This window comes from Coturnix japonica, chromosome 2 (assembly GCF_001577835.2).
Source record: "Coturnix japonica isolate 7356 chromosome 2, Coturnix japonica 2.1, whole genome shotgun sequence".
NCBI classification, from domain to species: domain Eukaryota; kingdom Metazoa; phylum Chordata; class Aves; order Galliformes; family Phasianidae; genus Coturnix; species Coturnix japonica.
In genome coordinates this window covers 39,502,261-39,515,516 of record NC_029517.1, presented here as the reverse complement: position 1 = coordinate 39,515,516, position 13,256 = coordinate 39,502,261, and the positions used below count along the sequence as shown (strand labels likewise).

The following is a 13,256-nucleotide window of genomic DNA, read 5'->3' as shown; positions in this document are numbered from 1 at the left end:
GCACCTGGGTCACAGCAACCCCCACTATCAGTACAAACTGGGGGATGTAAGGATGGAGCACAGCCCTGACAGAAAGGTCTTGGTGGCACTGGAGGATGCCAAGCTGGATATAAGACAGCAATGTGACCTCACAGCCCAGAAAGCCAGCCATAACCTAGGTTGCATCCAAAGAAGCACAGCCAGCAGGGCAAGGGAGGAGATCCTGCCCCTCTACGCTGGTGAAGCCTCACCTGAAGTACTGCATCCAGATAAGGAGTCCTCAGTACAGGAGAGACATGGACCTGTTGGAGGGCATCCAGAGGAGGGCTGCAAAAATGATCCAAGGAATGGAACACCTCCCTTGTGAGGACAGGCTGAGGGAACTGGAGCTGTTCAGCCTGGAGAAGAGAAGGCTCTGGGGAGACCTGAGAGCCGCCTTTTTTATCAAGGGGGGCTGTAATAAGGAAGAGGGCTGACTCTTTAGCTGGGTCTTTGTGATGGGACAAGGGGAAACTGTTTCAGACTAAAAGAGGAGAGATTTAGATTGGATATAGGGGAAAAAATCTTACAGTAAGGGTGGTGAAGCATAGGAACAGGTTCCTCAGAGATGTGGTGGATGCCCTGTCCCTGGAGACGAGCCTCTGAGCAACCTGATCTAGCTGTAGATGCAGGGGAGTTGGATTAGATGACCTTTAAAGGTCCCTTCCAACTCAAGTGATTCTGTGATTCTATAATTGTAAATTTAATGACTAATTGTTCACAAAGCCTGGTGATCTGTTTTAACCATGTGATATCCAGGAGACTAGAACAAAAAGCACTCTTAGTCTCTTTTCAGTGGGTAGGTAATTAGTCAACCAGCTAAATAACCAATAAACTCTATCATGTACCTGTGGCTTCCTTACTTCTAGGAAAACGACTCCCAGTAATTACATGCCACATGGTAGCTTCTCACACCAACATTTTACAAATAGTAGCTACAATTTGAAAGTACAGAACAATATGCCGGGCTTGCCAGACATTCAAAATATTTATCTTTCTTTCTTAAAACATGAATTTTATCTCCAAAAACTACACTTACTGGCAGCCCCTGAACAGTAAATCTACAGAAGTGAAACTGAGTCTAGCTTGAGACAGAGAATCCTTGGAGGCACTAAAGCAGGAAAGGATTTGTTTATATTATTAGGATGTGAAGACTGTCTACTTTCCTAAGGGATATAAAGCATTCAGTGAGCATCTGGTATTTCACAAGATACTGAGCCATAGGACTGCCCAAGAATTACCTTTTGCATATGCATTATGGGCCATTTTAGAGTTTCTAAACTTTTATAAGAAATGGAATTTCATCCCTTCTCTCTAATGGCATGTCTAAAGGCATGCTGCAGACTTCTTATACATCTTCTTACCTTCCTATTTCTCTATCACTCTTTCCAGATTTACGGAAAGACAAGCACTAGAAGTCCTGAACAATCCTTAAGGAATCTGAGCACCACACTAATGCAAAAGCAGTGCTAATGTGGGCTAATGATTCTAGGTATTAAGCTGCTTTCTATTTGTTACTCATTTATTGGGCTTCCATATGGTAAAGAGTAGAAATCAATGTTTAAATTAGTGTAAGGTTACAATTTAAGCACTGGCTTTGCAAAGATGTCATAACTGTGAACCTTATTGTACTGCTTAGACTTAGCACTGTTAGCAGGAAATAATACAGACAAAAACAAACAAACAAAAGCCTGGAGAAGTATGAAGACTTAAAAGTAGGAATCTACATCTTCATATACAGAGTGTCTGAATGGAGTCTTGGCATCTTGTTCACTCTGTACAAATTGTTTTTCACAAGGTCAGGCTGAACTAAAGAAATTTTGATTTGATTGCTGAAGCAACCCTGAATTCCTTACACAGGGCACAACACCAGGACACTCCAACAGGTCACCTGAGCATCACTGTGGATGTGCACACCTAGAGGCAAATTTGCCTTGAATTCCAGAAGACAATTTGTCTTTATTTATGAGAACAGAATCTAAAATGAGCCCTGCTTTCCAAAGAGACACTCTCAACCATTAAAAAACTGCAGCCATGTAAAAAGCCTTTGGAGAAATACAAGTGCTTAAGATTTATATGTTCTTTTTTTTTTTTTTTTTTTTTTTTTTTTTTTAGATGTAGCATATAAATCTCAAACATCTTCTATTAAGCAGCAATATACTCCATTTTCTTGTATAGTTCCTCTGATATCTTCTTCTTTATTTTCAGCTAGAAAATGAGTGGCAGGTTTGATAATATCAAGACCTGAAAATGAGGAGTTAATTGGTATGGAAGCATTACAGTCCAGAGCATTTGATTCTCTTATTAGTAGTCTTATCCTTGGGAAGCAAAAGGATTTCTATCTAACAGATCTGAATAGCATATGTAGTGTAGCTAACAACCACAATCACTCTATGAAATGAACTTATTATCTCTGTAGCCTATGTGGCATTAAGATAGAGCTGTTTGATAGCAACATCAATAAATTAATAACAATAGCAAAAAAAAAGAAAGATAAGTCGTAGTAGATGATCATTAGGAAAAACTACCAGACTTTAAACGGCATGTACAATGCTCCAGCAATCTTTTTTGCTTTCTTTCCCAAGAAAATTAAATTAAAAATTCCTTTAGCAGGACTCAGAGCTGCAAACAGTTCTAATAAAGGATAGAAAGTATCTGTAATTGTATGAGACAGAAGGGGATCATAATAGCATCATAACTTTTCCAGCTGCAATATCTGCAGCAATCTATAGCAGCACAATGGTCTCTGTTGGCCTCTTGCAGCCGTCACCATTCCCAGATGTGGGATTCTTGAGGCTTTCAAGCTGTACAGGTTGGAGCAGCCATGTGGCTGTCCAAGTGCCCCCAACTGCAGACTGCACCGCTGGTCCAACCCCTTTCTGGCACTTGGGGCTTTCAAACTGGCATTTGTTTCCTCTGTCTGCTTTGATATCTGACAAGAGATTATTAGCACTCTTCTTGGAAGTCTCACATTTTTCATTTACTGCGTTTCTTGATCAGAGTCCTTATTGTGTCAGTAGTGTGGCACACAGACTTGTATTAACATCACACAATTTTTCACCAGAATTGTTCTTTCTGCATTGCTGGTCTTTCTGCAGATTCTCACCCCCACACAGGCACGATGAGAAACAGCAGATTAGTACATAAAATAATAATTCTAAAATGCAGAGGTATCCTGCAGCCAACGTTACAACAGTCCATCATGCCCACAGGGCGCAGCTGAAAACAAAAGCATTCACAAAAGTGATTATTAAGCAAGGCTAGTTCCATGAAGCCCAAGAAGAGCACAGGCTCTGACTTTGATACCCCGTGTTGCCACTGGATGAGCTTTCCCCCTTAGTGAAAAACCGTCCTCAATTAAAACAGGCCCTGGCCAACTCTGCTCCCAGAGCCATGCCCAACATGGGCTCCATATGGTCTGGGCTGATGTTTTTCTTGTGCATGGCTCCTCATGTGACCAGAGAGAAGGTGAGCTGTCTGCCTTAGCTGTAAAGTGGGCACAGTGTCCTAGCACAACAAAACTGTCTGCTTGCCCTTTGCTGCTCTGCAATGCCTCCTTTATCACTCCAACAGCAAGATGCTGTCATGGTTCAATTGTAAAAAAATGCTAATAGGGAAAGGCTTTGAGTCCATGACCGTTGTTCTCAGGCTTAGGTCATTCTTGCATGAACAGAAGATTTTATGTCGATAAGGAAAGAATGAAGGTACATCCTTTGCTGAAATTGCATTTCCTTTGCTTGAATCTTCTTTTTGGGACAGGAAAGCACAGAACATCCTCTCCTGCCCATCTCCATCACATCTTTTCAACATAAATAAGGAGTGCTGAATGAGCTTATCGGGTACATCTGGTATGCCTGCAAGCTATGCAGGCAGGTGGTTTTTTTGCTGAAAAAATATGCAAAAGAACATTCCCCCTGTCAAAAGTTAACTTTTGTATTAAAACATAAGCAGTTTTGAGGGGACAGAAGAAAACAGTTCACAGCTTTGCACCTCTTGGACCTTCAGGTTCCCCACTGTACTGCAGGATGAATAGCATGGCTCTATCTGCTTTGCTCTATGATTCAAACCTCACATCCATAGAGCAAGGTCACTTCAGAAGGTAAGTCAGAATTTTTCCAGGGAAATAACTTACAGTACTTCAGGGGGCCACCTCCATTATCAAACACAGACCAGACCCCAGCTCTCCATGGGGATCATGTCCATCACCTTTCCTGCTAATGAGTTGAATTTTGTCCTAAAAGTAGTGTTGAATTTTTGGAAGAAGAGGTTGTTTCCACCCTTGTGGAAAGTTGTTACAGGGCTTCTTTGATGCAGTAACGAGAATCCAGTTTTCTTTCTAGTCTAAATGCAGTATGTCTAGTTTTTATTATTAGTTCCTTTAAGTGGTTCTTCCCTGTTCTTGGTATTAACCCAACCAACGCATTCTTAGAAATGTCAGTATCCTGCCATAGCCTTTATTATTGAGTCTCAGCAGTGCTTTATGTCACCTCTCATATAACACGCTTTGTGTACTTCTCTGCACTTGTTGCAGATGAATTCACCTTTCTTACAGAAATGTGACAGAGGCTGCATACTGTGTTGCAGATGTGCATTCATCCATGCCTTTACAATGAAACTTTTTCTTTTTGCTGGAAATACCTTGTCTGAAGTGTGCCATGAGCATGTCCACCTATTTCACGGCTTCATTCCACAGCTGATTCATTGTTATCCGGTGATCATCATTGATACCCAGAATTCTGTTTGCCTGAGTCATCTCTCTTCTCACGTAGAGAAGAAATTTCTCATTAACCCTGAAGTGCGCACCCTCACATTGTCTTCTAATCAAGCACTGCTTCCCATTTATGTACCAGCCAAAGTCAAAAAGGTTTTAATATACAACTGTTGTCTTCTGCATGAGCTGTGTTCCTTCATCTTCAGATTTCAATAGCACACCTACTTCATATGCCAGTGTAGGTAATAAAAATATTACCAGCACTGGTCCTAAAATTGACCCTTGAGTAACTTTTGCAGTATCTTGCTTCTTGGCTCTCGTCTTTTCTTCCCTTTCCTCTGCTCTTTTCCATCAGTCAATTCCTCCCTGCTTTTCATGTCCTCTGTAATTTCCAGCTTCTTTTGCTTCATTAATATTTTGCCATTTAGGACTGTATCAAGTGCTTTACTAAGGTCCAAATGAAATTTACCACGTTTTCAATTTTGGAAAATCCATTATCTCATTTAGGGAAAGCTATCAGATTATTCTAGCATTGTGCTCCCCTGGTTAACATGGGCTCCTTTCATCTTGTTTTCTGTTCAACTAGCAGGAATAACATAATCATTCTTTTTCCTTTAGTAATTACACTGGATGTAGAAAAACAGGTAAGAGAAAACCTAAATCTCATTTACTTCCATGTGGGGCATGTTTATATCAACATAAATTGTGCATATACACATATACATGTGCATATGTCTGTTATATAGTTAAATATGCAGACAGTGTATACACACATACTTAAGTATGCACATACAACAATTTCCAAGCTGCAATGAGCTTTTTAGTATAAATTAGTATTTTAACTTTTCCACATAATGCAGATTTTTTTTTCTTTTCTTTCTCTCTCTCTTTTTTCTCATTAATTTTAAGACTTTGAGGTATTTTCATCCTGTTCTACTGCAGTCCTTCCTGGAGCCAGCTAACAGCTAAAAAGACAACCCTGGTGTGCAGGATGATTTTATCCAGCACTCAGATTGTTTCCTGCTGTCAGATATCATTAGAAAGTTTAAGTGCAGTCTAGATGTTGGATAATTGCTATGATGAAGTTTGGCCATCAGTGTAAAAAGCAGGTTCAGTTGTTATAGTTGAATGGAAAGTGTCCATTCTGCACCTATTTTAACATGAGAGCCTGGTCCTTAACAAAAGAAACATCATCACACAGCAAGGAGTTCATTAATGCATGTCTTTCTGTTAACTCTTTATTCTCTGATGTGGTAGTGCACACTGTTGTCAAACACAGTTTTACAGTGAAGGAGGGTGATAGGGGCTGAGACAGCCCAAAAGTTTCCCTGGCAACCCAAAGGGACTGGTTCCACCATTTTTCTCCTGCTCCATTCACATCCCTACACTGCTCTCAACTGGATGATCCCTGGCTTAATTCTGGCTCTGGCACTCATCGAGCCCTTTGCCAAGCCAATTCACCTCCTTGATGGGACAGGCAACTGTTTGCTTTCCTTGCTGTCCTACTCTGTGGCCAGTCTCCAAAAATTACACTCCTATATGTAAAAAAAGAGGTTATCACTCCCAGATGCATCTGAGTTGTGGACAACTTAGTGACAGTATATCACCACTAGCAGAGTCCACTAACTCACCAGGACAGTTCAGATGACTATCTTTAAAACATTTTTAATCTGTTTTTTTTTTTTGGGGTTTTTTTTTTTTTTTTCAGATTAAAGGTAAGAAACATCAAGCTATGAATGTTGCAGAAGTGTAATTTTGCTCTTTGCTGTGTCTAACTAGCTATGAACAACAACAGAACCATGCTAGTGAACTAGAAGGTGGCCAAGGTGGATAAAGAGCAGGGCTTACTTAGCTTGAAAACTGGGTAGTAGATGAAGGGGGAAAAAAACAACAACCAAAAGTGTATTGATTTTGCAAACTTCTCTTCACCTACAGGTACACACTTAACTCGCGAACTTTGGTCTGAATAGGTAAGAAGCTCTTGACTGTCAGAGATACTGGTCTGAATAAGCAGGATGTGCATTTTGGGTTCAACACATCCCCAGGTAGTCACCCACCTCAATATAAGTGCTCAACAAAATGCGCTCAGAATGAGGCTGACCTAGGACTTAAATAGGACCCAGACCCATGTCTGGAGCCAACATCTGCCTTTCAAAACAGTGCTGATGATTCCACTAAGCCTAGATCTTGCACATTTTCAAAATCCTTCCTTGTCACTCTGTGGCAGGATGAGTAGCACTCGGACAGGCCCAGGTTCATGGATTTTCTAACTAGATGGGACCATCCTGGTTGTGAAGAACAGCCCCCTGGATGGGAGGAGTGTATTTACTTGTTATTCAGCTTATCTCTTTTCCCATTTATGCATGGTGTAAGTTACTCATCTTGCAAAGTCAAGAGATGATGAACCTGTAGTGATGTAGATGCTTTGTATGACAAGAACTTCCTTCATGACCAAGATCAGTCTCCCACCAGAGGAAGCACCAACCATATCACTTAATACTCTTACAAACAGATTAAGCTCTGCCCCTAGTATTGTGTCTTTTCCAAATCCATTCCCTTCTACCCCAAAAGTATAACTCTACCTTTCTGTATTTTTCAAGAGTTTATTCTTCCATTACTGCAATATTGGAGTGCCCTTTAAATAAACCCTATTGGATAAATGAAGGTTCTATTTATTTAACTTCATGGAATCATTAGGAATTCTTCTCCTTGAGATCTGGTCTCAGTTGGGGGATAGGGCTTTGAGAGAAGGTTGTGGGTTTTTTTTTCTTTTCTTTATATAATGAAGTCTATTATTATTATTATTTTTAATATTCTCTAGTGCAACTCTTTACACCTCTGCACTCCAGTCACCTGTGTTTGTCATTCTCTAAGTGCTCCCAAGGTATGGCAGGCCTGCATTTCTGTCTGACATCCATCTAACTTCCTTGGAGGCATTTAAGATGGCAATTAATTTAGTATTCATCTAAACAGATTATCCTTAGCTTCAAGCCAATGAAATCTATAAGCAGATTGCGTGGATGAGAAAGCAATCTTTTAGTGAGATGAATGGATTAAAAAAAAAAACAACAAGACAAAGGTCTGACAACCCAATCAGCTCTAATCTTGATGGCAGGCCTTGAGAAATACAGGTCAATATGTTTCATGTTTGATCCTTAGTAGTCCAGACATAGAGCACGGCCCAACCCCGCCGCGCACTGCGCATGCGTACAGGGCGGCGCAGGCGCGGAGCCTCCCGATCGCGCCCCCCCCACCCCAAGATGGCGGCGCCCAGAGTGGGAGGCGGCAGCTGAGGGAGCGCAGGTAACCGTCCCCCGCCTCCCACCAGCAGCACGTCTCCAACCTCCGCCCGGCCCTGTCTGCCCTCTCCCTCAGCTTCTCCGCTGCCTTGCCGGTCCTCTCAGGCTCTTTTGCCTGTGTGCTACAGCATCATTGCGATGCAGAGTCTCGAGCTGTGTTCCTCTGCGTTCTATTAGTCCATCCTCATGCTCTTTTGAAGCTGCTGTGTGTGAGATACTCGGCCTGCCGCCTGCTCCTAGCAGAGGGAGGTTGTCCGTATATGTGGCACTTTTCTTGTCTTCCACCTGTGCACGTACAGTGCTTGTGTTCTGTGCTACAAGGCATGAGGGGGCTTGGGGAGAGCCCAGCCCTCACCTCAGTGCTGGAAGTGGCTTCTGGAGGGAAGGATGGAGCTCCTTTCTCTTACAAAGCCGAAGTAACAGGAAAAATAATAAATAAAGAAATAATACAAATTACAGTCAAGTAGGCAAGTGCTAAAAAGTTCTTGCTAATTTGAAGTTGCACGCATAAGTGTGACTGTGGAGGCTAGGAAATGGAGTGGCTTCTGAGTAACTCACACACAACTGTGCTTAGAATCCGGAGTCCAGTTCTGCATTTCAGTATTTGTATTTGTATTTCTATATATCAGTGTGGCCTTGTAGCCAAAAAAGCCAATGGCATACTGGGGTGTATTAAAAAGAGCGTGTCCAGCAGGTTGAAGGAGGTGATCCTCCCCCTCTACTCTGCCCTGGTGAGGTCTCATCTGGAATACTGTGTCCAGTTCTGGGCTCCCCAGTACAAAAAAGACAGGGATCTCTTGGAAAGAGTTCAGCGGAGGGCCACTAAGAGGGTGAAGGGCCTGGAACATCTCCCCTATGAGGAGAGACTAAGCAAACTGGGTCTGTTTAGCCTTGAAAAAAGAAGGCTGAGAAGGGACTTGATCCAGGTTTATAAATACCTGAGGTGTAAGAGCCATAGTGGTGAGTCTGGTCTCTTTTCAGTAGTGCGTGTGTTTAGGGCTAGGGGTAATGGGATGAAAGTACAGCATAGGAAGTTCCGCACGAATGTGCGGAAGAACTTCTTTACAGTGAGGGTGACGGAGCACTGGAACAGGCTGCCCAGGGAGGTGGTGGAGTCTCCTTCTCTGGAGATATTTAAGCCCCGCCTGGACGCCTTCCTGTGTGACGTGGTGTAGGGAGCCTGCTTTGGCAGGGGAGTTGGACTCGATGATCTCTAGAGGTTTCTTCCAACCCCTACAGTTCTGTGATTCTGTGATTTGTTATTGCAATTGAGAATGATTGTAGAGATTTAGCAAGGAAAAGGTTCAAGGCACTGCTGTGACTTGTGTGTTTGTGTGTATTCAGCACTGAGGGATATGGTCAGTGGGCGTGTTGGGGCTGGATTAGCAGTTGGACAAGGTGATCTTAGAGGACTTCTCCAGCCGTAGTGATTTTATGATTCTGTATCTTATTGAAACCAATCATGAGCTTGAACACTACTTGATCTTATTCACATTGGAGTCATTTTTATTTTGGAACACTCATTCCGAAGCACATAAGGGTTTTCAGTAGGAGGAGAATAGATCACTCTAGAACTAGTCTTTCTTACCTTATTAAATCAGACCTGTTCTGAATTGTATAAGTTTCCCGGGTAGTTCTAGCTGGAAGCTATACTGACAAAGAAGCCCTTAGCACGATACTTAATTTAGAATACCTAGCTGAAATCTACCAATTATAGTAATCCTCCCCCATATCTTATCCTTGATGACAAATTCAGGAGTTTTACAGAATAATTTCATCCAACTTCCTCTTCTCCCTATATTCATTCTAAATGATTACTAACACCGTTAGCCCACTTCTGTTTAGTCAGCTGAGTTCCTTGGGTCTTCAGTGACTAATGCTGTTTTTATGGGAGTTGGAATGCTAGAGTAGAAATCTGTCGTAACACTGTTGTTCTATGCAAGGGCCACAGTTTGTTCTCTTAGACAGAACATAAATGCTTGTATAATTTAAATGCATGGGAACAAATTGCAAATAGAAAACAGCAAAGTAATCTAAATTGAGCAAAAACATGTTTCAGAGCAACCAAATTTCTGTATCATCCTAATAACCTCTGAAATACTGCTCTGTGTTGGAGACCAAACAATGTCTTTTTATCTTTTTCAGAATGGACACCGTAGCACTCAGAATGCAGTCGGTTTGTCAGAGATTTGGTGCCTGTTCCACATGTTTGAACAGACAACTGAATGGCTTCTTGGCTCTCATTAAATGGCAGAAGAATCTGGTCCCTGCTTGTGTCAGAACTATTTACAGTGAGACGGGAAGATGGGAGAAAAACTATGGGCAGGAGACAAGGAGAAGAGTGGAAAACTGGTGGTTCCCAAGAGTAAAGGAGCAGTTCTGCAGAATTTCAGAAACAGATGTAAGCACTGTGAGAAATTTGGAAGTTACGTTCGATATTTTTGTTTTCTTAAAATGAAATTAATTCAAAAGTATTGAATGCAATGAGCTTACAATGATAAGGTGTATATTGTAGTTGAGAAGGGAATATTTTTATGTAATAGTAGACTATTAAAAGCGAACACTGCAGTAGGTGGGGGAAAAAAAGGAAGAACATGATGTTCAGCAGAGCATGAGCTTGGAAATGTACAGTGTTTACTCAGTTATTTCTTCCAATTTTGTATCGCATTCAGGAATTATTTATATATATATATATGTTATATATATATATATAATTATAAAGCATTAAAAGAAACATCTTTTATTTTCGTAACTTTTTGAAGTAATGTTCTCTGTGGCTGTGACAGAAGCTATTATATTAGGCACTGTGGTCTTTGTTGCAGGCAGTTGATTTGCTTTTTTTTAAACAATATCTTCTGTTTTGCAGTGAGTTAGGAATAATGAGTAACATACAGAAAAAAACATTCCCATGCAACGAAAGATGTCAAAAACAACTGTAGCTTCTGTATCTGACTCTCTGATTTCTCAGTTATGCTCAGTCACATAGAGATCAAAACTTATTTTTGGCCCCTCTTGTTTCCATGTTCTTCTCTCTTAAAATGTGCCCCGTCTCGAGCAAAAATAAATAAGTCAGTGCTATCCAACCATGAAGGACAGGAATCACAGAATGACCCAGGTTGGAAGGGACCTCGAGGATCACGAAACTTCAACCCCCCTGCCTGGCAGGGCCATGTTTACTAGATCAGGTTGCCCAGGGCCCCATCCAGCCTGGCCTTGAACACCTCCAGGAAGGGGGCTTGCTTTCTCTGATGAAGAAAACTGAGATGAAAATAGTGTTTTTGTGTATATCTAGGAGGGAAGGAATTAACTTATGCCTTTTTCCTTTTATTATGTGATAATACACGTATATGTAAGATAGCTCATACATATAATATGTAGGCTAAGTTCTGAATGGCAATGCAAAGTATGTATTTGTTTTGTCCTCACCATTAAAGTAGAAAATCTCTTATTAAGAGGCAGTATGATAAATATATTGTACAGTTCCAAATAGTAAATCCCCACCTTCTTTTTTTGTTGCTTGCATTGTTGTTAAAAGAAAAATAATGCAATACCTTTTCAAGCATGTATTGAAGATAAATCAATGGCAATCAAAACATTTTTAGAAATAATCTATGGGAGATGCAGTGTTTGATTTCCTCTGTAACTTTTGTCAGTTTACTCAAACCAAACTAAATTAAGTTTCTGGGTACTACTTTAAGCTACTTTGTAATTGAGTGTAAGAATAAAGCAGAGGAGTTTGACTTCAGTGGATGTTTGCCATTACAAGTGAGATTATAAGATTACAAGTTTCTCAGTATGTTTCACAAACTTGGCCATCTGGGAGCTCCATATTCATTTTAAATACAATGTCAAACACTTAACAAAACTTTAGAGAATTGCCTTGACTATAATTTTCTTTAATTGATTGAAATCATTAGGAGTATGCAGGTAATGCCATACAGCTGCTATGGTACAGAATGGTGATTTGTTTAGCTGCTGTCAATGTTGAGTAAAAGTTTATTAAAGATGTGATTTTTCAAGTACCATATAACTATCAGTGTAAATTGATGAGGTGACTGCAAAGTCTGGTAAAACATCTCTGTTTGTAGGCCCAAAGAATATGATCGTAGGACTTTAATTAAGGATCTGAATTTTGTTTCTTTTCATGGTAATTTGTAGTTTGTAATCTACACGTGTATTTATTCCAGGGAAATGCTCACTTGTGGTTAAAACTTTCTAACAATTCCTTTCTAGAAATCAAGACCAAAATTTTATGTGCTTTCTATGTTCCCATATCCTTCTGGAAAACTTCACATGGGTCATGTTCGTGTCTACACCATCAGTGACACTGTTGCTCGGTTCCAGAAGATGAGGGGGATGCAGGTAAGAAAGGATCTACAGTAGGCTTGGTTTTTTGTTTCCTATTTGTTTGTTTTCTGTTTAATTTTGTTTTATGAATGTGTCAATATAATTGGATAGGAAGTTAGTATTTTCCAGAGTCTACAAAGGTGGAGGTTTAGTTGGAATATATACTACAAATGCATAGGTGATGACGCTTAGACTTTTGAATATTTGAGGCTTTTAAAAAATGTGATCTTCAGAGCTCACTGTTTTGTAAGTGATCTTTAGAAACTAACAGTGTAGTTAATGCCGTTATCTGTTAGTGGATGGCACAGTGTCAGTGAGAAGTGTGGGCCACACTGTTTCTATGAGAGCAGACTGAAGGCCTGAGAAAAAGTTCATGTCCTGTTGCTGACAACATAAAACTGAGAAGCCTCAGAAGCCAACACCATTTGTGACTCCCCCCATTCCTCCAGCGAGTGGAAGATGTAGTTGGGAACTTGGTCCCTGCAGCCTATGTATGGGATTTGATTGTTTTAGGTAGAATTGAGTCCTGAGTGACAAACATGTTAAGGGGAGAGAAAATATTTGGTAGGGGGTATTTGTTAAGAATGTGGGAAAGAGGAACATGGAAAAGGAATATTCTGTTTTGGAGTAGGGAGAAAAACAACAGAAATCACTTTAGGCAAAAACCAAAGTCTCGGAGAGGAATGTATTAGAGAGAAGATCAGTAAAAATGGAATTGAAACCTCAGAGTGCAAATGAAGGTGAAATGGAGAAATAAATGTTAGTTGTTGGTATTAAGTGCAGTCTCCTTGCTAGAAATAATGCAGAGATGCATGGATTTATTACAGTCCATGAGACTTCAGAGGTGTTGTCACTGAATTAAGTCAGTGTGTTGCCTTTCC

The 13,256-nt window shown here is 40.6% G+C and overlaps 1 protein-coding gene across 6 annotated transcripts in view; it reads left to right on the top strand.

Moving 5' to 3' along the window:
• The window catches only part of LARS2 (leucyl-tRNA synthetase 2, mitochondrial), a 110,824-nt gene that overhangs the window by 24,507 nt on the left and 73,061 nt on the right, over positions 1 to 13,256 (top strand). For 4 of the 6 annotated variants that reach the window (XM_032442390.1, XM_032442392.1, XM_032442393.1 and 1 more), the window contains 2 exons: positions 10,174 to 10,429; positions 12,262 to 12,390. In XM_032442390.1, coding sequence (XP_032298281.1) covers positions 10,174 to 10,429; positions 12,262 to 12,390 — 385 coding nt within the window. Of the gene's footprint in view, positions 1 to 6,675; positions 6,700 to 7,940; positions 8,033 to 10,173; positions 10,430 to 12,261; positions 12,391 to 13,256 lie in introns of those variants that run through there. The other 2 variants (XM_015854175.2, XM_015854174.1) reach the window with 2 other exon arrangements.